Source organism: Chlorocebus sabaeus, chromosome 11 (genome assembly GCF_047675955.1).
Source record: "Chlorocebus sabaeus isolate Y175 chromosome 11, mChlSab1.0.hap1, whole genome shotgun sequence".
Taxonomy (NCBI): domain Eukaryota; kingdom Metazoa; phylum Chordata; class Mammalia; order Primates; family Cercopithecidae; genus Chlorocebus; species Chlorocebus sabaeus.
The window spans coordinates 61,542,804-61,567,396 of record NC_132914.1 but is presented as its reverse complement, the minus strand read 5'-3'; the positions used below and the strand labels follow the sequence as shown (position 1 = coordinate 61,567,396).

The following is a 24,593-nucleotide window of genomic DNA, read 5'->3' as shown; positions in this document are numbered from 1 at the left end:
AGACTCAAGAGATCCTCCTGCTTCAGCCTCCCAAGAAGCTGGGAATCCAGGTGCATGCCACCATGCCTGGCTAATTTTTTTATTTTTAGTAGAGATGGGGTTTTGCCATATTGCCCAGGTTGGTCTCGAACTACTGGAGACCAAGCAATCGGCCCACCTTGGGGAGTTTGCTTTTATGTGGGAAATACTGAAATAGGTTTTAAAAAGGGGAGAAAGCAAGCAATCCAGTTTTTGTTTTTTTTTTTTCTTTTACTCTAGCTGCAGTGTGGAGAATGGAAGGATGCAGGGCTGGGGTCAGAGGGTAGGGGTTGGGAAAGGAAGGCAAAATCTAGAAGTAGAGTCCATTTAAGAGACTCTAACTATCCCCAGTGAGAAACCAAGGTGATGGGGATGGGGAAGGAGGGATGAGTAGCGAGATGTTTTTTTTTGACGCCAGATCAACAGGACTTGTTGATTCAGGTGGGGGGGGGGGGGGGTCGGGGGACTGTAGGGAGGTTTCTTTATTAAGAGTAAAAAGTTGATTCTTATGAAGCCTAAGTGATTGAAGTCAGCTCTAGACTCTTGCTGGGAACTCGGACTTAAAAGGGGTCCTGTATTTTTAGATGCATGGATCCTGATTGTGGCTAATAACTAATTCATGATATCATTATTTTCACCTTCCTTTGTATAGTGTCAAAAAGCCCCACTGAAGTAAACAGCAATGCTTTACCTTACCAATGATTATCAGTTTCATAATATGTCACACACAATCCCAGAGCAACTCTGCCTATTAGCTTGGGTTGCCCACTGACAGATAATTACCACCTGGTGTTCCTGCACTGTAATAAGGATCTTTGATCTCATCTTACCCATTTCTTGAAATAACATTCAAAGATGGATAAATTACCCCACTCCTAAAACTGGTTGAGAAAAACCAAGAACCAAAAGCCAAGAAAAGGTCACATTTCCCAGCTTACAACTTTCTCCTTTCCCTTTGGCGGCTGGCACCTGCCTTTCGGCTCAGTTCCAGCCATGAGTGGGAAGCTCCTGGCTTTCTGGAGCCAGAGGATGTTCAGGAGGAAAGCCCACTCAGTCGAGGGCGAGGCCATAGCTGGGAGGATGACTCGCACTGGATCCAGAAGGAAAGCAAATGGTCTCAGAAATATGGTGGTAATGGAGTAATGGTGGGAGTGGGGATGTGTGGAGGGGGGCCAGTGCCTTTACCAGGATGTTGGTTAGTGAAATAATTCTGGTGGGAAAAGACGAGAAAGAAGTACACTTACTGATACAAGAAATCAGATCATTAAATCTTTCCTTAGGAAAGAGGGGGTTTTCCAGCCCACGGAAATAGAGCTTCAGAACGCCAGCAACTGAGTTAATATCATGGTTACTCTGGTCATCAGCCAAAGGATTTTCACCTAAAAAAAAAATTTGTTACATTTATAGTGCTTCTTTTTATCTGAACAAAAATATATTTCTATGAACATACACACTGCTATATATACATGTATCTTTTAATTACACTTTATGAAAGATTATATGGTACTAAAATTAAAATAATTGGTTTAGATATCCCACCCCATGATTAACCTAAAAATAGCTGACTAAAATAAAGCTTTTAAAATCTTATGCTACTAAACAATCCCTTACAAGTTACCCAGATCTTAAAAATAAAATATTGTGGAATTTACAATTTTACCCAACCCCCACTTTTTAAAAGCTGAAATCTGTAATCTTAGTTTGACATGAATTCAAACACTACATCCTGTGTTTCTTACCCTACTGGAAAAAAGGCACACACACATAGTCTGTCTGGCTATGCTATGTGAGTCAGCAAAATTTATCAGAAATGTCATAGGCTCCACTGATTTGTGAACACCTACAATTAAATAAGTAGGTATTTCCCAAAGTGGCATGGTGGTGTTCACAGCACATCTGAAAGCTGTCTTAGCAGAGAGAGATTGTACAATCAGATAGAGGAACTTGAAAATGTACCTTTCACGTTACCAAGGAGTTTGTATAAAAAGTGGGAATTTAAAAAATATATCATAAATAGAAAATTACGTATTTTTTTATGGTAAACAACTTTAAAATATTAGGTAACTAGTCTGGTGTTTCTCCCTGAGAATTAAATTAAATTATTAGGCAACTAGTCTGGTTATTGTTCCTCTCAGAGATAAAATCCTTAAGAAGTTCAACATAAAATACAACCTTAATTCAAATTCTATTTTTTATTTACAGTTTTATGCTTCTCTTCTAAAGTTCACAAAAAGTGTGCATTGCATTTTAATGTATTTTTTTTTGCTTCTTAGGGCAATTTATTTTTAGGGATCTGTTTGTTCCCTTTTCTCTGTTCCTAGGGCATGAAATCACTGAACATGAATTTATCAGAATATAATAATTACTATTATTTTTGCCCACTGTGAGAAAGCCTCACCCAAGCAGATCACAAACAAATAAGAAATACTGGGAAAACTTCCAAGGAAAAATGATAGCGTATTTTGCCTGTGGTGGCTAGCACAGAACCTGATACTTCACCATATTCCAACTTATCCTGAAGATGGCCAATGCATGGGACTTCACACATGTGGCTGCTCTGCTCTGCTCTAACCATCAACTTTTACAGTTCTGCAGATGAGGAAATCGAGGCCAAATAGGAATTCAGCGACTTGACCCATATCACATGATTGATTAGTGGCTGAGAGTCTGATATGATTGTAGGTCTGCCTGACATGAAAGTGTGCAGCTTTGCTAATTATAATGTGCTAATTGGAATGTTTCTAACATAAGGAAATTATATGTGCTTCAGGTGATGGATATCCTAGTTACCCTGATTTGATCATTATACATTGTATGCCTGTGTTAAAACATCATATATACCCTATTAATACATAATACTATTATGTACCCATAATAGTTAAAAATAAAAAATTAAGGGAAAAAAAGTATTGACATTGAAAAAAGATAATGTATACGGTAAATGACCCAGTTTAGTAGAACTTATTTGACAGCCAATTATGAACAAGCATAAGGCACCCGCTAGGGTCACAGGGAAGGAGTCTGTGGACAGTGAGAAGAAAAAGGGAAGTGCTCCCGACAAAGGGAGCAGCTGGGCAGCTGGGAGGAGCTGCCTCCCTCACCTGCTATCTAGGCCCAGGGCTGCCCTGGCCACTCTTCTAGAATCTTTCAGCCCCACATTTGCTACACCTGGCACTGATTATCAATGTCAGCCCTCAACCAGGATGCAGAGTTCATATACTTTTCTAATTTTAATAACAAGGGCTTATAGTTCTGGTCCCATTTCTCAGCTATTCTTAATGGATTCTTATAGCTGCACCCTAAAAACAGTACATACAAAGAAAGGTTTTGAGGATATACAGAGTGAGGGCATCACTTCAGTTTACAGAACATGATGACTTTTCAACATGGTTTGCTTATAGGGATAGACATGCAATTACCTCTCTCAAATGAATTTTTAATATCATTGACTTCCACCTGGGAACCAGACACTCTGAAAATCCCCTGATGCTGAAGACCTAAAGAGAAAAGAAGGCAAAGAGGATAAAACTCCCATCACATTGTCTAGGTCCCTCTTTTCCCAGGAAGTAAATTTATGGAAACACTCCTAGTGATTTTTTAAGAAATAAGAATTCTGTAGTTTATGGCTTACCATAGAGATTGATGAACCGAATACAGCTTTCCACAATGAGGGGAATAACCTGTCCTGAGTCCTGGGTAAATGGATAGAAACCAGTTAAGCTCAAAGGAGAGGTATAAACCCCACATTATAATAAGGCTTACAGTTTAACAGTAATTAAAGAGGGATTTTTGCAGTTCTGGAGCAAACCAAATTAAATACATTTAAGGCAATCCTGTTTCAACTTAACCTGCTCTGCCTAGAGATGTGAAAAGCTAATTCATCTCTTTTCTTATATGAAGACTCACACACCAAAATGAATATGTGAATAACTCATTTTTAAAAGCTTATTTATACAAGTGATCAATCTTTAATGGACTTAAAAAGAACTCTGTGTGTTATAATCATAGCATCTTCAGTTTGATTGGCTGTATTCATCATGAAAGACAACTTTTCAGCCATCTCAGGATTCTCTCTCTGACATCCCTGAGAGTACATCACCTAGATGACAAGTTATAAAAGGGCTTCCATATCTATAGATGCCTAATATGAGAATTGTTACAGAGATAATTAAAACATGTATTTATTTAGTTTACATCAGAACTTACAGATTTTTCATTATTACATTTTCATATTTTAAGGAATAAGGAAAAAATGGCACAAATGTACATCGGAGTAGATTGTTTTTTTAGAAAGGAACATTTTTGGGCCTTCTTTCCCCATGTCTTGTAAAACAGTCACTGCCTTCTACTAAACAAATGTAAATTGTGGCAATGTTTTAAAACATGTATAGGATGACAGATGAGATGAAGGGCTACTGAGGTTACAGTTAAATATGTACCAATGCCATGTACTCTATGGAGTTACAGAAAATTACTGACTACAGAATTATTTTTCATGTATTTTTAAGACTCTGCTTTTTCAGGAATTAGATCTTTTTAAAAAAGCCAAAAAAAAAAAAAAAAAAAAAAAAAAAAAACCACTGGGCTCAAAAATGATTAGCTGATATCAGGTATTAATTCATGAGGAATTTTATTTTGAAATGCAAAAAAAAGTTGGTTGTCTTAATATATTAGAACAATTCAGAATCCATTAACCTTTCCAATTAAGCAGTGGGGGAAGGATTGGGAATAATGCAGTTCAGCAATTTAAACTCTTTACTATTCCTAGAATGGGTATTACACTTCTTAAGGAATTGTCTTATTTTAGGTTTTAAGACAATCTAATCAGTGTATAAACCAGTTAATGGCTCAATTACTTCTGGAGCCTGTATTAAGTTTCTCTAATTAGTTAATTTGTTTTAGGAGTATAAATTTTATTAATTTCTTAAAGAAGAGTCTTAAGAATAAAGACACATTTTAGTGTGGACTAGCTGGCTCAGGAACAGTAATGTAATTACATCGCAACTTACTGAATATGTGAAAGGATTTTTCTTTAAGATATAAGTGTTTTGGGGTAGTAAACTATACGAACATTTCATGGAACACTAATCTGAAAGCAACATATTTTTAAATGTGATAAAAGGAGACCATTAATTTACATCTCTGCTGAACTTAGTATTAAAACAAAAAGAAAAGCAAAGAATACAAGGTTATTAAAAGGAAAATGTTTGCACTAAGAAAGTTCTCAATAAAAAATATCTTAGGTTTTCATATTTTTAAAAATGTTCTTGTATTTACATTTACTAATTGCTTTTTTAAAAAGCTATATCAGTATTTCATTCAGATATAATTAATTTTGTAGTCAAAAAGTAATAAGTATATGTGAGTTAATTTAATTTAATTTTATAGATTTCAGATACATGCGTAGAAAACGTAAGAAAATATAAGAACAATGGATTGCATTCCATCTATCATTCAAACTAATCCTTTGGTGTCAGTTTTCCCATGACAAAAAGAGAAAAAATGGTTTTGCCTTTGCTGTCTTCACAGTGACACTGTGGAGATTTCAAGTGAGCAAGCCCGTTTTAGAAGTGGAAAGGAGCCCTCTGTATTGTTTCTATTACCAAAGATTCTTCAATGTGCCATCTGGGCGGTGAGGAGCTTCTATAAGTGAATTTTCCATGATAGCTGGTTTATTTATTCTTTGGTACCTCAATTTACTTTCATTTAACTGCTCCTAATGAAAAATCGAAAAAATATATAAAATGTGCTTTTCTATCACCTTAAGCAGCCATTCTCATACCATATTATCAAATACAACAGAATCCTACGTCTGCTTCTTGCAGCTTTTCTATATTCTCTTTCTCTGCCAGGACATCAGCTGCATATCTCATTGCTTTCATTTGATCATTCCTCTCTCTCCATCTAATTTGTCCCTGCTTATAAGCCAGGGGCTGGGAAAATAGATAATCAAATTTGACAATAATTTTATATTAGATTAGAGCCAATAAGGTTCTTCTGGATTTAAGGCTTAAGGCAGATTTGTAATTGCTATTTAGGTTCTTCAGTGGCTTTTCACTTAATTCCAGAGTAGGGTTATTTTTAAGGCTGCCAGAGGTTTTTAATCTATGTATGTATGCATGTATCTGTCCTTACACATGCCGCATGCACATTTATTTAATTGTTAGTACACAAATTCAAGAAACAGACCTAAGAAAGTAAGGCATCTGTAACATATCATTAAGGGAGGTTTAGTTTGCAGAAACACTGCAGCCCATGCCATAAAATGTGAACTATGAAGGAGAAAGCAAGCCCTTTACTTCTTTGTAAAATTCACGCTAGGGTCCATAATCCAGTATTAAGTGTGTATTTGGTATTTAACATTGACTTTCCCTAATAAAAGCCCTTGATCAAACTTGGTACATTTGCCAAACACGTAATGTAAAAAGTAATAGTTTAATGTACCCATTTTTCCTCTAGTGTTTGATTGCTACAGTTTCTAAGTAAAACCCATTTACAAACCTGTCTAATTTCCAAATGCAAACATTTTTCTTTTAAAAACCTTAACAATCTAATTAAAGCCAAGCATGAGCACGACTTGAAAATGATACCAACAGTGAAAGAGCACCCTCATGTCCCTCTAGCACTATACCTGATGTCTTGTGTGCGAGTTTCTTCGTCCTCGGCTAGAAGCATTATCAGAAATACAGGATGAAAAAGAAGACGAAGAGTAAACACAGCAGAGATACAAGGTATAGATCATAGGGTCTTACAATTCATTCAATATAATGAATTCCTCAAGTCATGGGAAATCAGAACTCCTGCTGTGCTTCAGAGCTAGCCTAACAAGCAGACTTCAAAGAATATTTTGTGCCATCTCATTTGCACGAGTAAAAATACAACATTTTTATCAGGTTGCTTTTTAACTTTCTGTATAAATTATGGCTCTTTTTAAAAAAAAATAAAGAAAGAGGGCTTTCTTTTGTGCCCACATAATAATACCCACATTTATTCTCTCTTCTGAAGACACTCAACCCAAATATTCTTTCCTCTCTGACTTCAGGAAATATTATATTGATTTTCTGGGAAAGCAAAGAGCCCCAGGACAGACTTGGACATAATGACCTTCCTCCTCTTACAAGAGGCTGAGACCATTATAGTAAGAAGCATGGAGATCAGCCACCCAGATGGCTGGTGCCAGTACCTTGACGAATGTTTCCAAATCCCCATTAAACAACTTAGTATTATACTGTGAGCGGGGCCTGGACTTCCTGTGTTTCTGGGGCTTAGGGGGAACATTTGGAGGCCTAAGGGAAGGGAATATAATTACTGAGCATGGCAGAAATCAAACAATAAATGAAACATCTATAGATCACATCAATATTACAAAACATGGGAATCTTGGGTTCCTTCCCCTCCCCCAGTCACAGGGGAAAAGAGTCCTTCCCATTTCCCATGTATTTACTTTCACTTCTGTATCAAAAAACATACAAATTGTTTATTCACACTGCTGCTTCCCTGTATGTTGCAGCTGACATTTGTTTGTTTGCTGGTTTGTTTTCAAATAAACACTACCAAGTAGACTCGTTAGTTATTTGGCCAAACGTTACAAACCAGCATTCTTGCTCTCTGGGTTACAAGTCACACAGTAAGATACAACCGGTCATAAAGATTAGGGCTCTGGTAGATCCCCAGATGAGGAATTAAATCTAATATTTTTAGGTTGATGTAATTTTTTTTAATTATTATTTTTTTTTTCAAGACAGAGTCTTGCTCTGTTACCCAGGCTGGAGTGTAGTGGAATGATCATGGCTCACTGCAGCCTCCACGTTCTGGGCTCAAGGGATCTTCCCACCTCAGCCCAAGCAGCTAGGACTACAGGCGCATGCCATCATGCCCAGCTAATTTTTAAATTTTTTGTAGAGACAGAACCCCCTATGCTTCCCAGGCCGGTCTTGAACTCCTGGGCTCAAAAGATCTTTCCACCTTGGCCTCCCAAAGTGCTGGGAAAGTCCAGCAAACCAATGCAAGTAACATCACATCTGTTCGATACCCCTCCAGGAGTAATGGGATTTTATTTTATGCAAAAGTAACTATTAATGGATGACAAGTAAAAAAAATAGTTTGGGTTCACTGCTTTTTCTAATTTGGGGGACATATAGGCTCGCATGAGTTATTATTTCTTTAGAACGAACTATTCCACCACCTAAATATCTGAGGATGTACTCGTTTATGCCACTGCAGACTCTCTTCCTCTCCAGTCTGCCCATTTGCTCTGGTGAATAAACCATTCTCTCTGACATACACACATCTAGTGCAGCAGGTAGTATATTCAGAAACTCTGTACCACCTTGCCCTGTGACTGCAGAGAGGGAACCTCTTCTGCTCTCTCCCGTTAGTGGAAAGAAGGCCAGAATTACCTGACTCAACTTCTACTACTGTGCTGAATGAAATACATGGAAGGAGAGCCCTGAGACCTGTCTCTGGGTGTTTTAATGCAAAACTCCTTCTTAATTGCAAGGCTTATAGGAGGATACACACCACACCGGGAAATTGTGTAAAGCCCTTCATTAAGCTTCAGACTCTAGGAAAATTTATCTTTTTTAGTTCATTTAAAGTTCAGAAGGTCTGGTTCATATACCAGATCCCAAGAAGTTACACGGAAGCCTGACTAGCTTCCTAATACACTATCATGTATGGAAACAAACCTACTGGTACAGCCTTCCATAGCTAAATTCTAAGACCCTCCCAGTAGATGGGCTCATATGATGAATGGGGTGCACAGCACCTGAAGTTCCACAGTGCTGGCGAGGTTAAAAGGAGCCTTTGCGAGTGTCTAGGAGGGAATATGGAAACTTCTACCAGGTAACCTATCATTTCCTGCCATGGTTGCAATTTCTGAGATCTCTTTTATACACTGAATTCTGGCCATTCATGGAGGAAAGAATCTGATAAGTGTAAAAAGAACAAAACAACCAACCACCAAAGGGTTCAACCCTACATACTTGATTTCATCCACTCCTTTCACTATTTTAAAAGTGTTTTAAAATGTGGATTTCATTTTTATTCAGGTATGGTGAGGCCAAGGATCAGGAGACAACTACCACTGAAAAGACAGTTTGTTACTCACAGTTCCCAAGAGTTGGGGACATGCCCCACCACCAGGGAAGCCACAGAAGGAAGCACCAGGGTTGGTCAGGAGGCAGAAGGCACAAAGGAAAATGTGGGCAAGAGTCTTTATTGTGGTTCCCACTGGAGGGAAGGGGAGAAGCTGGGCAAGCAGGTTTAGAATAGGCCACTTGGAATGATTCCAGCGGGCTTTGGGGCATAGGGACTGTCCCTAAATTGTCCCATACCTGGCCTTCGGGTGATTAGGGAAGGGGAAGAGTGGCCTTGAGTGTCAGAACCATGAAGGAGGTGGTTGGAGGTAGGTCCTCTGGATCACCTGACTTGCATACAAAAGGCACACTTGCAAGCCAGTTCTTACTACTGCTAGGAATTGGCTAATCCTGGGAGGGGCAGTACTTTTGGAATCAGCAAGGCCCCAAGATACCAAAGCATGAAACTAGAAAATGTGGTTATTACAATAAGGTCCAAGAGAGCTTCACATCTGGTGATATTTGGAGAAGCTGACAAAGCTAAGGAGATTAGAATTGTGTTTGGTCACTGATTCATGGAGCAAGCCAATCCTGTAGACGGAGCCAAAAACCTCCAATGCCCTGAATCATTGTCCCCGCATGACTGGGAGACGCAGGGTAATGCTGGTTAATGGAGGGATATCTTTTGAGTCTTCTATCAAAGGCCTGAAAATCACCTCTGTAGGATTCTATAGTATGGTAAACGTGAACACATGCAAGTTATGAGAGGAACCTGGAATGCAAACGAACTGCCTGAGTGCTTATCAAAGTAATTTCCATAGTGGAGGTCTGACAATTCTTGCTCTGCTACGCCCACATCAAGTGAACAGAGCCAGGGATGTTCAACATTCCAACTGCGTGACTCACTCTGACTCTGTGGCTACCACATGACTTCCTGATAATCTGGTTTCCTATAGAGGATGCCCACATGAGAGGAAGTACTGGTCAGGTTGACGTGAGTATCTAGTCTATTTGGCAATTATAGCTCGCATTGCAAATTAATATATTTCCATTTCTGCTTTTGAAAAAATCTCTTTTTTTGAAGTGCCTTACATTAATTATAATTGAGAAACAACAGGTAAAATAATTGATACTGCAAGGAGATGCTACAGGTGAAAAACATCTCTATAAGCTGCATATTACCAGGTTGAGGTTACAGTCCTCTTTTTCACTGACACAGTGAAGAAAAACCTCAGTGTTTTTTTCTTTTGTTAGGTTTGGAAAAGTCAGGAGCTGTATCTTTCTAGTTGGTTTACCAAGAAGTATAAGAGGCTTCCTTATGAATAAGCTGCCCAGCAATAACATCACAGATCCTTGAAAGTCGACTTGCCAATTACTGCAACAGATATACCAGTGTTCTAAATGCCTCTTATTTCAAAGATAACTCAATTTCAAAAGTGCAACATCTTGCTATGCTAATTAGATAATTTATGTCTGTTGCACAAATGGTGACATAGAAAAATAAAAGTTGCCACAAACTTTCCCCAACCCAGATCAGAATCTGCTGCCCAAATGGCTTTTCCTTCTTGTAGTAGCTTTACAATCCTCCCTTGATTGAAGAAAGTACAATATGGGAGTATGTTAAAAGTTAAATGTTTAAAGTGAATCAAAATGGAGAATATATAGAGAGCTAAAATCTTAAAGATATTCGATATAGCTCTAATTTTTATTTTTAGAGATGGAGTCTCACTCTGTCACCCAGGCTGGAGTGTGGTGGTGCAATCTAGGCTCACTGCAACCTCCGCCTCCCGGGTTCAAGTGATTTTCCTGCCTCAGCCTCCTGAGTAGCTGGGATTACAGGCGCATGCTACCATGCCAAGCTAATTTTTTGGTATTTTTAGTAGAGACGGGGTTTCACCACATTGGCCAGGCTGGTCGTGAGCTCCTGACCTCAGGTGATCCACCCGCCACAGCCTCCCAAAGTGCTGAGATTACAGGCTGAGCCACTGCACCCAGCCAGCTGTAATTTTTATATGACTAAAGGAAAATAGGAACAGAAAATAATTATACTTTCTACTTATGCAGATGTACATCATATTGTTTTTTTAAATTAAACTATCAAATCAAAAGTCCTGTCACACTATTTAGAAACACTTGAAGTGTTCTGGATTAGATAAACCAAGCCTGTTTAACTTAAGTTTTTGTTACCGTCTCTGCCTATTAAAGAGCTTTAAATTCCAGAGGGAAACCTTAAATGAGCCAGAACATACCTAGTCTTGTGAGAAGCCCAAACATTTCATGTTGCTATGCTTTGTCAAGCCAAAACTATCTCCCGTATTCATTAACAAAACATGTTAATTCTTTCAGCACTGAAATGGTTGCTTCTTGTCAGAGAGAAAGTGAAATATGCTATAAGTTATATGATAACATATTTTCCTACCTTGTAGTCATATATTCAGCTCTATGACCTGCAGAAAAAAAATTAAAGTAAGTAAACTGAATGGAATCAGTGGACTGTATGTGGTACTCTTTTGTATCTCCTGTCCCTTATTTTAAAATGTTGAATTTATAATAACTTACACATTTTTATGGTAGAAAACATGAGGATAGCATATGAAGATAGACAAATAATTCAGAGTTAACATTTCATAAAATCTATACATAAAATGCAATAAATTCTATAGATTTGAGAATCATGTTTCGCTTGGCAATTTGAGGTGGTTTTTTTTTTTTATTAAGAAAAGACAAGAATAGCTGCTTGATCATAACTGTAAGCCCAAAAATGAAATACAAATAAGACACATCCAAGATTTACATGTTTGCTATTCTCTCTGTTTTGATTGACACTTGTTGGGGAGAAGGATGGGGCCAAATAGAGTTGAGAGGGTTCAATTTTCCTTAGACTAAGTTGGTGTTCTTTCTATAATATGAATCAGGGGACTGGAGAGAAGTTGTATTTTGTAATCAGAAATGACATGTGTGAATATTAAAGTACAAGGACATTAAATGATACTACATTCCACTAACTTAAGCTAAAAGCCTTTCACGGAGTTCTCTGTCCATTAAAACACAAACTTCTTATACATTTGGGTTTCTTGACTTGTTTTAAGCAACAGGGCTGAATGTTTGTAGTGCTCCAACAATCGGCAATCATTTCAAGTTTGCATGTGTTTATTGGTTGCTTTGTACGTTTAGTGCGGAGTGCTGGGAAGGAATGTGGGAAAGTTGAACCATTCAGCTGGTCTGTTTGCAAAATAATGATATGGTCCTGAAACAGCTTGAAAATATAGCTGGCAGGGGATGGTCACGTTGCAGCACAAATAGCTAAGCCCAGCCTATCATATCATAAGGCCGTGACTCAGATTTCCAGGGCAAGGCCAACATGACAATGGTAAAGCAAGCTGGCTCGTTGGGAACGGTGAATCAACACTCCCAGGCTGCAGCAGAGTCTTTTACTCTATTACCTCCTCTTGAATAACAAATAACATAAAGGATTTGATTAATATCTACTGATTGAAAAGGGGCAAACAGTTAAAATCTGAGACTACCTTTCTTTACATAGGGACAGGCCACAATAAAAGTGTTGGCAGAATGAGTTCATGGCCATGACTTGAAGTGGGGATGAAGGGAAGGGAAGAATCTCCTCCTCCTCCTCTTCTCAGTTCTACTTATTTAAGTTATAAGTCCCTTCCTTTTGCTGGCCTTCTACTTTGGAGGAGAAGAAAAAGGTGAGGGTGTACACAGAACTTCAGAATAATTTATAGCTATTCATGAATGGGAGCGAAGGTCTACTGAGAAGAAGAGGGGGCAGATGATGAGCTGACTGTGGTATGCGGTGCCTTATGGGATATCCTAATGGAAGTGTTCGGCAGGAAGCTGGCTATACAGGGTTAGAGCACAGAGAAAAGACAGGGCTGGAGATAAAGATGTGAGAGTCACCACCATTTAGGTTGTGTTGGGTCCATAGGAGCAACATAAGATTACCCAGTGTGAGGTAGTAGAATGTGCAAAGGGTTGAGGGTAGAGAAACTGTATGGCTTGTGCTGTATTATGTTGTTATTTTGTATACTTTATGATAGCATTAAGTCTAATTAGGTATGAAGCAATATACATTAGTAACAATAAAAACAGCAATGACATCTAATATTTATTAGACACCATCATAAGCACTTTGTATTACATATATTAACTCACAATTTTCACAATGACTTTATGAGGTAGCTTCTATTATTATCCTTATTTTACAGAAAAGACTGAGCATATAGAAAAGTGACTTGCCCAAGGTCACGCTATTAGTATGGGGTGGGTGTGGCACTCAGGTCCAGGTTTGTTTTAATCCCAGTCCTGAGCTCCCAGGAACTGTAACTATGTACTAGCTCCCAAGCACTATAATGTACCACCCTTAAAAACATTAAGTCTTTTTCCCTGGCAAATACATTGAAAGATCCTAGAAGAAAGGTAGGGATTACAGCTTACAATTCTATCTGCCTCATATGCCTAAAGCCAAATACAAAATACTGAATATTTAAATAAATTTAATAAATTCTATATTTACATTATTAAATTAATACATATCTATAAACGTAAATTTGATAACATAGGTAATCACTTTCAAGTGATTCAATGATAATGATGCCAATGAGAATTCCTTAGAAATGAGATGCGTTATAACTTTGAAATTCTGCCACTTTTGTTACAATATCCTAACAAATTATTCCCTAGATTTAGAAAATGATACGTAAAATGTTTAAAATTATTTTGCTCCATCCATCCATAGTTATAGTATGAGATAAAAAATTAAAAACCCGTAAAAGATACATTCTGAATAATGAACCAAGAGCAAGCTTTGCAAGAACTATCATTCACAGTGTAACCACACTACCACATCCATCGTTTTTTCAGCTAATAGTCCTAAGTGTGTCTCAACTGATGAATGAGGTTTTATTTTTTAATCAGTATCATCATTAATAGATCAATAACACACAAGCTTAGAAGACTCTTCTTCCCAGAGAAATGTGAAAGCTTCCAGCAGTTTGAGGATTAGATTTCAATCATTTTCTTTGGAAAGCTACTTAATTATTAAGAACAACGGACCACTCCTTCCCCCGCCGCCACACCCCCGAACATGCAAGCCATTGTGAAGGAAACAAATGCCCCAGGCTTAACTTGTTCTTGGTGCAAACATTTTTTTTCAGCTACTCTTAAATTTCACTTGAGAATTATGAAGTGAATTATTTTTCACACCTAAATGTATTTTATCTCCTACATATAGTTAACGGGAAAACCAAAATATAGTTTGGTGGCAATTTGATATTTTAAAAAAGGAGATGAAAGACTTAAAATGTGTATAGCTCAAAGGAGACACAGGCATCCTGGATTTGCTCCCTAATGAATGACTGATGAGAACTCCTGGCATTACTTTCCAGTCCTTTTTCTTCCTTAAGAATACCAACTACTGCAGTGCTTTTCTAAAAAACCATAATTACTCACAATCAGCTTCCCTTTTGAAAGTATACTTGTACTCCTACTCAAAGACAGACAATGGATTGTATGAGGATAACCTATTAAATTCCTTTGTCAGAAACCTTATGCCCAGGGCAAGAAGCAATATAATAATGGAGCTCAGCTCCTAGTGTCAGATTTTCTGTTTGGCAAAATTGCACTGATATTTGCAACCCCTTAGCTCCAAATGTTGCACACAAAGAAGTCAATCTGAACATTAAGGCTCATTACTGAAAAAGAAAAAAAAATTCAGTGCCTCACTTTTATAGATGTATATCTCATTTACTGTGGTCAATTTAACTTCTATGATTTAAAAACAAATGACATCACAAAAAGATATAATGGTGTTGCTAAGGGTTGAAGAAAATGATAATGATGAGTTTGGTCTTAACTCATTGCGTGTTTCCTTCTATTTCAGTAGTTTTCGAAGATTTGGAATTCTGAATTTTGACAGTGCCACTTTAAGAGCCCAATCTAGTTGCTTCACAATGTTGTAAATCAAAGAACTTACTGGGCCATTGGCAGCCTACCAAAAAGCGAGCAGTAAGGCAGGCCAAACACATGTCTGTAGTTACAGATTCAGCTGTGGACGAGCAACTGCTAAATCTTCGGGTTAGGCTCTATTTGTTTTACTATGAAGGCAGTTTTTGCAGTGGTGAGTCTAGTATACTTCAGAGAGGCGATTTCTATATAAAAAGTCAGGACTGTCCCCAAACATACCATTGAATCCTGTACTAGTAACCCTATTACACCAAATCTGGATTCAGATTCCTCCATAAGAGCTCACCATGGGATTACTTCACTATGGGATGGGCGCCATTAACTCTCCTGGTCTCCTTTGATGTAGCCTATTAACATGAAGAGGGCTTGCACAGAAAGCCAGCAGGCTCATAATGGTTAAGCTAAAAGGTATGGCATGTCTCCCATGCTCAGCTTTTCTCTGGGCAAATCTGCCAGTGTCATATTCAGGCAGTGACCAGCAATTGGTGTGCCACCAAGCCTGCGAAAGGGGCAGGGCTAGGAAGCAGAGAGGTCTGCAACCAGTGGGCAGAGGCTAGTGTGCCTGCTGCTGATGGATGAAAGCCATCCAGTTTCCTCTGCAGCATAAATTGAGTCCTGTGAAGGTCTTTTATACCTCAATACAGCTTGTGTCCCTGGTATACCAGAGCCCATTGAAAAAAATTCCGAGATAAAGAAATCCTGAGCTGGGCACGGTGGTCCATACCTGTAATCTCAGTACTTTGGGAGGCTGAGGTGGGTAGATCCTGAGGTCAGGGGTTCGAGACCAGCCTGGCCAACATGGTGAGACCCCCCCCCCCCCGTCTCTATTAAAAATATAAAATTAGCCAGGCATGGTGGCAAATGCCTGTAATCCCAGCTACTCAGGAGGCAAGGCTGGAGAATCACTTAAATCCGGGAGGTGGAGGTTGCAGTGAGCTGAGATTGTGCCATTGCACTCCAGTCTGGGCGACGAGAGTGAAACTCCATCTCAAAAAAAAAAAAAAGAAAGAAAGAAAAAGAAAATTCTTGCTTGCAGTTCACAAAGTATAATATAGATTTATGCAGTTCAGAAGCTAAAGATGAAATTTGGCATATGGATTCAATAAATTGGCTAGAATATAGCCCCATCCAATAATGACATGTAAAAGAATATTAAGCATTGGGGTTTTCTCTCTAGGAGACACAAGAGAATTCATGTTGAATAGGTATCATAAAAGTTTCAGAATGTGGCCCCAAGCATATTAACACATGTGTCTGCATGCAGTTCCAAGAATGAATTCCCACACTACTTCATGATCTCAAAACACAATTTCTAAAGTGGTGTCCATCCTCATAGGGTAGGATTTTGTACCTGTAAGCGTTCATCTACACTTAGGATAATTTATGCTTTGGGGCTGGCAACTGACCTTGAGGGCATCACTTGAAATATCAGGCATTTGTGAAAAATTGAAAAAAAAAAAAAGACACTACATGATACGGTGAGGGGAAAAAAGAAAAAAACAGGACACAATTGTAAGAAAACTATTCAAAGATAAAAAGACTTTTTTTTTTTTTTTTTTTTTTAAGTTCAAACCTACAGAAGAGTTAAAAGAGCAGTACAGGAAGCATCCTCATCTCTTTCATGTAGATTTTCTGGCTGTTAACATTTGCCACATTGACTGTACCTTCTCTCTTTCTCTTTCTCTCTCCCTCTTTTTTTTTTTTTGGAACCATTTGATGGTAAGTTGCAGACATCATGACACTTTAGCAAGCATTTCTTAAGAATAAGAGTGTTCTTCTTTATAATCATAATACCATTATCATATCTAATGCTAACATTATCACATCAAATTAATACTAATTCAATAATATCATTTAACATACAGTCTGTATTTCAACTTCCCTAATTGTTCTTAAAATGTCTTTCATAACTTTTGCTTTTTGATTCAGTATCTAATTTAATCTAGTGTGTGAAGGTTCATACGTTGTACTTGGTTATTTTATTTTTTAATGACACTTTTTAGTAGTTTAAGTGTTGCTTTCCCCCCCCCCCCCCCCTTCTAGGTGAAATTGGCCTTTTCATCCTAACTGTGTCAGACATGGTTCTTAGGTCATGATAACCTTTCTCCATGTGGTCACTCCCTGAGGACGATGAGTTCTTTGGTGGAAACCGGGAGATAAGGTGATGGAAACTTTATGGGTAAGGAAGATTCCAGAATGGTAGGAGGCAAGAATTTAGGTCTAAGAGGGGATAATCTCTTTTTTGACCTGAGTTACTCACACAACTCAGTCCTCTCATTTCCCACTCCCTTCCATGTTCTGTTTTACTTTTTCTAACTTCTGGCAGGGTCTAGTGTGAGTAAAAGATAAAGCTACAGACTATGAAGCACTTAAGACAGGGACTTGGCTTGTATTTTTTTTCCTTTTAAATTTCATCAAGACAAAGATAAACATTAACATTTATACAGTCCCCTTTGCCAATATTCCCATGCCCCCCTCAGTTTCCTCATTTGTAAAAATGGAGAAATTAATAGTGTACAGCAAAATATACGACTCAGAACAAAGCCTGGCCCAGAGAGAGCCTTACAAGTGTTAGCTGTTGCTGTTGTTTTTGTTACTATTATTAGACATAGCAATCTACTTATACTGTAAGATTGTTTCTCAACTATAGCCGATGCCTACTGAAAGAAAAAAATCACCCAAACTGGTTTAACTGGTTTCCAGAGTCTAAACAGGCAATGGATGGAACAACAACTACTCGCCCATTAAAACAAACAGGGGTGGGGTTGGAAGGTTGCAGAACCCTGAAAAGGGAAGGAAGAAGAGACTGGGGGTCAGCAGGTAGGGGAGGGGCAGCGTCTCCAGACTTTTCTACCATCAGGAACACCATGCTCTGAAGATCCCTCCCTAGGAGCTCGGTATTGACTTTCCAGCCCTCCCTAGATTTCACTATACTTCCTCAAGGTTAGCACCACGCTTTAGAAGAAAATAGTGCCAGGAGAACTTGATCGTGACATACACAAATGAAACCAAATCGAAACACAGAGTGTCCTCTGCTTCTTAAAGCTCAAATATACAATTCATACTCTTTCTGGAATACATGCATGATACGATGTATCATCCAGGTCATCTTCCTATACATTTCGGATAACTCACCTTCTCCCAGAGTCCTCTGCAGCAAGTCATGTTTGGCTTGAAGTTTTGTGATGAGATTACTGCCTTCCAAATATTCTCTGAGTTTCTGCAAAAGGCAAGAATAATTTAAAAATTTTTTTTTCTTTTTTGAGACAGAGTTTCACTCTTGTCGCCCAGGTTGGAGTGCAGTGGCTCGATCTTGGCTCACTGCAACCTCCGCCTCTGGGGTTCAAGTGATTCTCCTGCCTCAGCCTCCTGAGTAGCTGGGATTACAAGCGCCTGCCACCATGCCTGGCTAATTTTTGTATTTTTAGTAGGGACGGGGTTTCTCCATATTGGCCAGGCTTGTCTTGAACTCTTGACCTCAGGTGATCTGCCTGCCTCGGCCTCCCAAAGTACTGGGATTACAGGTGTGAGCCACTGCACGCAGCCTAATTTTTAATTTTTAAAAATTATTCAATGTCAAGGAACTTTTCATAGATCTAAAATCCAGCCACTTTGATCTTCTAGATCCTAGAAACTTGTTACTTGAAGTGTGGTCTGCAGACCAGTAGCATCAGCCAACCTTGGGAGCCTAGGAGAGAGGCACACTCTCAGGTTCCTTCTGTACCAGACCTCTGGAAATTAGAACTGGCACTTTCACCAGCTCTCCTGGTGACATGTATGGATACTGAAGTTTAAAAGTACTGTGTGTTTTTAAATTTTAGAGTTGGGGTCTCACTCTCTTGCCCAGGCTGGAGTGCAGTACAGTGATCTCAGCTCACTGCAACCTCTGCCTCCTGGGCTTAAGCGATCCTCCCATCTCAGCCTCCCAAGTAGCTGGGACTACAGTTGCATGTTATTATGCCTGCTGGCTTTTATATATATATATATATATATGTTTTGTAGAGATGGGGTTTTGCCATGATGCCCAGGCTGGTCCCAAACTCCTGGGCTCAAATGATCCTCCCACCTCAGCCTCCCAAGTGTTGGGATTGCAGGCGTGAGCCACTGTGCCCAGCTAAAAGTACTGTTTTATACCAGTCCTAACTAACTAAATAACTCCTAACTAACGAATTAACTAACACCTAAGTAACTCCTAAACTCTTTCCAAGACTGACTGAATCAGGAACTCTGATGGTAGACAGGAGTCTATTTTAACAAAAAGAACCCCAGATGATTCGGATGCGACTATAGAAGCGGCACTTGGGAATCCTAGATCTGAGCTCTGTCGAGCGGCTTTTGGGAAGTGGCGGGCGCACCATGAAGTAGAATTGTTCGGTTTCCTGCTGGTTGGCTCTTCTCTTGGCGATGCTGGGTTTACTCAGGTAGGTTTCAGAGACAGTGGACTTCACAGATTCTGTGGAGCGACTGTGCTGGAAGCATTCAGAAACATCATAGTCCTCGATGGTGACCATATCTTGTATTGTCTGCAAGGTGGCTTCAGTCGTTTTCTTAACCTGGGAACAGAAATACATTTCTCACATTAGTACATTATTTCATGAATCCCACCAACAGGGAGAGTCCACTCTGTCAGGCAGAGATGATTACACAGAGCCTGTCCCCGCCAAATTCACAGTCTTATTAGGAGAGAAACAAAGGTAAAAAACACTCCATATCACCAGTTTAAGTGAGGGATTTCTTCAAAATCATCCTAAGGAGGTTATTGCTTTATATCTCAGTCCTTATAAATCTCATATATTACTGGGTACTCTCTCAATTACTTTTTTGTCTTAACATTTTTAATTGAAGTCAAACTATATATAGAAAAACACATGGATCATAAGTGTGCAGCTTGATGATGAATTATCACAAAGGGAACACATCTATGTGAGTAACAATCAGACTAAGAAAAAGTATATTACGAGCCTGCTAGTGCCTCTCCCAGTTACCATACACCTATTCCCTCTCCTCCTCCATTACCTGGATTTCTAAGATTAGATATTAGTTTTGCCCTTTCTTGCACTTCACATGAATGAAATCCTACAGGATGTATAATTTTTGTCTTCCTTTTGCTCAGCGTGAGATACATTCACTTCTTGTGAGTATATTTCATTGCTATTCATTGTAGGAATACACTGTAATTCATCCATTTTACTATTGATAGATGCTTTTTTTTAGTTGTGGGCTAGTTTGAATAATACTGCTATAAACACATTTTTGTTTAGTCACACATATATGAATAGCATTGCTGCTAAACTGTTTTCCAAAATGATTGTAATTTATATTGTCACCAGCAGAGTGGAAGAATCCCTGCGATTCCACATCCTCATCAACAGTTGGTATTGTGAGTCTTTCTTTCAAATGTAAACAATTGTGTTGGGTGTGCAGTGGTATCTCACTGTGGTTTGAATATGCATTTCCCTGATACATGAGATTGAGCACATTATCATATGTTTAAGGCAATCTGGATCTCCTTAATTGAGAACACTTTGTTCAAATCTCTTTCTCCATTTTCTAAGTTATGAGTCTTTTTCTTAATGATTTGTTGATACGGATATGAATCTTTTTGTAGTTGTATGTGTTGCAAATATTCTTCCCCACTCTGTGCTGTGGTTTTTCCCTCTTTCAATAGTGTCCAGATGAACAAAGATTCTAATTTTAAGATAATGCAATTTTTCCCTTTTAGTGTTTCTTGTGTCCTATTTAAGAAATATTTTCCTATCTCATAGCCATGAGATAGGAGTTAATTTATTTATTAATCTTCTAGTAGTCTTTTTATTCACTGAAGGTCATATTCTTCCTTTGCTTATCAAAGTGTAATGTAAATTGATAGCTTTTTCCTTCTGTCACACCATGTAAAGAGTTTAGAACACCTTAACTTCATTTACTCCTCCTGATTTATATGCTATTTTTGTAATGTATTATAATCGAATATATGTAAATATTTATATATATTTAAATTTAAGACATTATTATTTTATGTAGTCAATATTCATTAAGCATCATCCATGTATTTATTATATTCTTGGATGTCCAGTGCTTATATTTTAAGGGTACCCTTTAGAAATTCATTTTAGTATGTGTCTGTTTTGTTGACTTGATAATGTCTTTTATTTCACCTTCATTTATTAAATACTTTTTTTCTGTGCAGCAGTTATTTTCTTTTTGTATGTTAGAAAGATACCACTGTACTCTGTTGTGGCTTCCATGTTCCTGTTGAGTGAGAAGGTTACTGTCAGTCTGTCACTGCTTTGAATAAGATCTGCTTTCTTTTTCCAGCTGCTTTTATAATTTTCTATTCATCTTTGGGTTTCTACAGTTTCACTGTAATAAATCTAGGTAAGGATTTAAAAAATACATTCTGCCTGGAATTTCTTGGACTGCTTGAATTTGTGTGATGTTTTTCATAGACTTTCGTAAGTTTGCAGCGTTTATCTTTTCAAATATTGACTCTATATTCTTACTTTTCTTTCTGGATAGGGCACGGTGGCTCACACCTATAATCCCAGCACTTTGGGAGGCCGAGGCAGTGGATCTCTTGAAGTCAGGAGTTCGAGACCAGCCTGGCCAATATGGTGAAACCCCATCTTTACTGAAAATACAAAATAGCCGGGCATGGTGGCATATGCCTGTAATCCCAGCTACTCGGGAGGCTGAGTCAGAAGAAGTGCTTGAACTCAGCAGGCAGAGGTTGCAGTGAGCCGAGATCGTGCCACTGCACTCCAGCCTGGGCGACAAAGCAAGACTCTGTCTAAAAAAAAAAAAAAAAAAAATTTTTCTTTTTTTGTTTCTGGGAGTTGAATTAGCATATTAGACATCACTGTGTTCTCTGTATCTCTTATTCTTCTTTTCAATATTTTATTATCTTTTGTTTTTGACGCTGTGTTTTCATTGTTTCTTCTGATTTGCCTTCTTTAATGATTTATTTTTTAGCTCTATTTGATGTTAAACTCACCCACTGCTTTCTTAATTTTGGTTATTTCTCAGTGCTAGAATTCCTATGTAGCTCATTCTCAAATCTGTTATTTTAGTGCCTATGATTTCCAGATGAAATCTAAGCTTGGCTTTTAAAAACTTTCTTGAACACTGTAAATAGTTCTTTTGTCATTTATTTCTAATAATCCTAATATTTGGAGTTCCTGTGGGTGTGTCTTATTGTCTATTATTTCTTCTGGCTATCACTCATGGTTTCTTATCTCTTCATTGTCTAACTACCTTTGCTAGATATTTTTTGTAGAGTTATTTGAGGTCAAAGGTGAGGTTATCCTCCAAAGAGAATGTTTATTTTCCCAAACCATTAGGGGCACTAATAGCTCAGAATCTCTGGATTTTATTACTGTTCAAAATATTGGATGATCTTCCTTTTGGGAAGATATGGTTCCCTGTGTCACAGGTTGCAGGCCTGGCCATGCATCTTGTCGTAGAAAATAAAATTTGAAGGAATCAGTTGAGTGACCCAGTCCATCATTACAGGAAGTAGAAATCTTTTCAATTACTTTTTTTTTTTAACAAAATAATGTTTGGGAAAGAAACAGTAGCAATTAGTACTAGTTTGGGTGTTTAGAAGGTCATGTGATAGAATTAATATTAAAAAAAAAGAAGGGAAAGACATTTAATAGACAATAATCATTCCTGGGGTTATACACAATGCAAAGGGTAGATACTGTTGGAAAAAAAGCATATTAATGACCATTAAAATACTGTAATTAATTACTTTAAGGAGGTCATAATTAAATATCTATAGGCTGAATTAAAAGAGTCACCATCCTACACTAGTCAAATAGGCTCTTACAGCTTGTAGACAAATTTCTAATGACAGTATTATGCACAAGTTTTAAAAGCACTGTATTTCAAACAAATAGATGTGAAGATGGTATACTCTGAGAAAAGTGTACTTGATGACTCAAAATGTGGCTCTGGTAATGACAAACAATATCAGGATATATGAAGAGTCTTCATAAAATTGTGAAAATGAGAAAAAAAGTATTTCTAAATTAAAACACTGTTTTATATATGATTTAAATTATGTATAACTAAATTAATAACTGAATAAGGAAGGTAAATATTTGACTACCTTATCTACAGCTCCAAAATTTTATATTTATAATACTTTAAAAAAATGGAAGTACTTGTGCCAATATATAGTAATTAAAATGCTACAAAGTAAATGCCATTATTTCTTTATTCAATTAAACTCTTGAAATGGACAAATGTGTAAGAAAACACAGGCAAAAGAGTATACTGTGCTGTCTGAGGAAGTCACGGAAGGCACCATTCAGAAGATAAATTTTGAGCACGTATTAAAAGGTGAATAGGTGTTCACTGGAAAAAAGGGCATTCCAGGCAGAGGAAAAAGTGGGAAAAGAGAGACCCTGGCCTTCTGGGCTACAACAAGAAGTTTTTTTTTTGACAAGTAGGAGTGCATAGCATCTAGAGAAGATGACTTGCTAATAAAGGCCCTTCCTATTGTATGATACTGGGGTCAGAATTTAAAAAAATAAAACAAAAATAAAGGCCCTCATATACCACACTTAATTGAGAATCAGCAGGGACACTGACACCTATAAGGGACAGTTTAGATTTACATTTTTAAAAGATCCCTGAGTTGATGGACAATAAAAGGGAAAGAGATAGAAAGCAGGAAAGGTAGTCACGAGACCCTAGTTTTCATTAGAGATGACGAAACCTTGATCTAATGAAGTAAGAGTGGGAATGAACACGATGGGGCATATTTGAAAAACATTTAAGCAACAGCAGTAGCAGTTAATCGTTTACAACGGATGGCTTAAATAGCAAAACTGCTGGGAAGAACTACAGCTTCTTTTGCTCTGGAAGGCAGAGCAGAACTTCCAAATACATAGGAGCATGAAAAGTATACATAGAAGCATGAAATGTTCTTCAGATACTAGTGAGGTGAAGTACAAGAATAACACGATGTAAGGTTCAATAAGGTGCTCTGATATGTACCTAATTAAAACACAATTAAAGGAAAACGATGACAAGAAAATACACAAACAAAAAACCACAAAATCCATCTGAACAACAAAAAAACCCCAAAATAATCATGAACCAAAATAAACATTCCTAGTTTGTCTTCAAATACAGTCAGTTTTTGTTTTTTTAATGGATTCTCTATCCACGTATTCAACCATTCACAAATTCAACCAACTGTGGGTCAAAAATATTTGTTAAAAAAAAAAATACAGCAATAAAAAATAACAAAACCCAGTATAACTATTTACATAGCATTTACATTGTTTTAGGTATTATAAGTAATCTAGAGATGATTTAAGGTATAGGAAAATGTGTGTAGGCTACTGCAGACACCACACCATTTATATAAGGGACTTGAGCATCCTCGAATTTTGCTATCTGTAGGAGATCCTGGAACCAATCCCCCTTGGATGCCAAGGGACAACTGTAATCCATAAATTTGTTGGAATTTTGCAATTAAAGTGTGTTCACTGAGTTTATGACACA

General features: G+C 37.8%; 1 protein-coding gene across 3 annotated transcripts in view; it reads right to left on the bottom strand.

Annotated features, from left to right (window-relative positions):
• Positions 1-24,593, bottom strand: part of SRGAP1 (SLIT-ROBO Rho GTPase activating protein 1) — a 308,188-nt gene that overhangs the window by 47,374 nt on the left and 236,221 nt on the right. For 2 of the 3 annotated variants that reach the window (XM_008003891.3, XM_073020911.1), the window contains exons 9-15: positions 19,433-19,630; positions 18,213-18,297; positions 11,515-11,542; positions 7,202-7,304; positions 3,650-3,710; positions 3,438-3,515; positions 1,263-1,397 (exon numbers count right to left, since the gene is read on the bottom strand). In XM_008003891.3, coding sequence (XP_008002082.1) covers positions 1,263-1,397; positions 3,438-3,515; positions 3,650-3,710; positions 7,202-7,304; positions 11,515-11,542; positions 18,213-18,297; positions 19,433-19,630 — 688 coding nt within the window. Of the gene's footprint in view, positions 1-1,262; positions 1,398-3,437; positions 3,516-3,649; positions 3,711-6,649; positions 6,684-7,201; positions 7,305-11,514; positions 11,543-18,212; positions 18,298-19,432; positions 19,631-24,593 lie in introns of all 3 variants that reach the window. The other variant, XM_008003892.3, reaches the window with a different exon arrangement.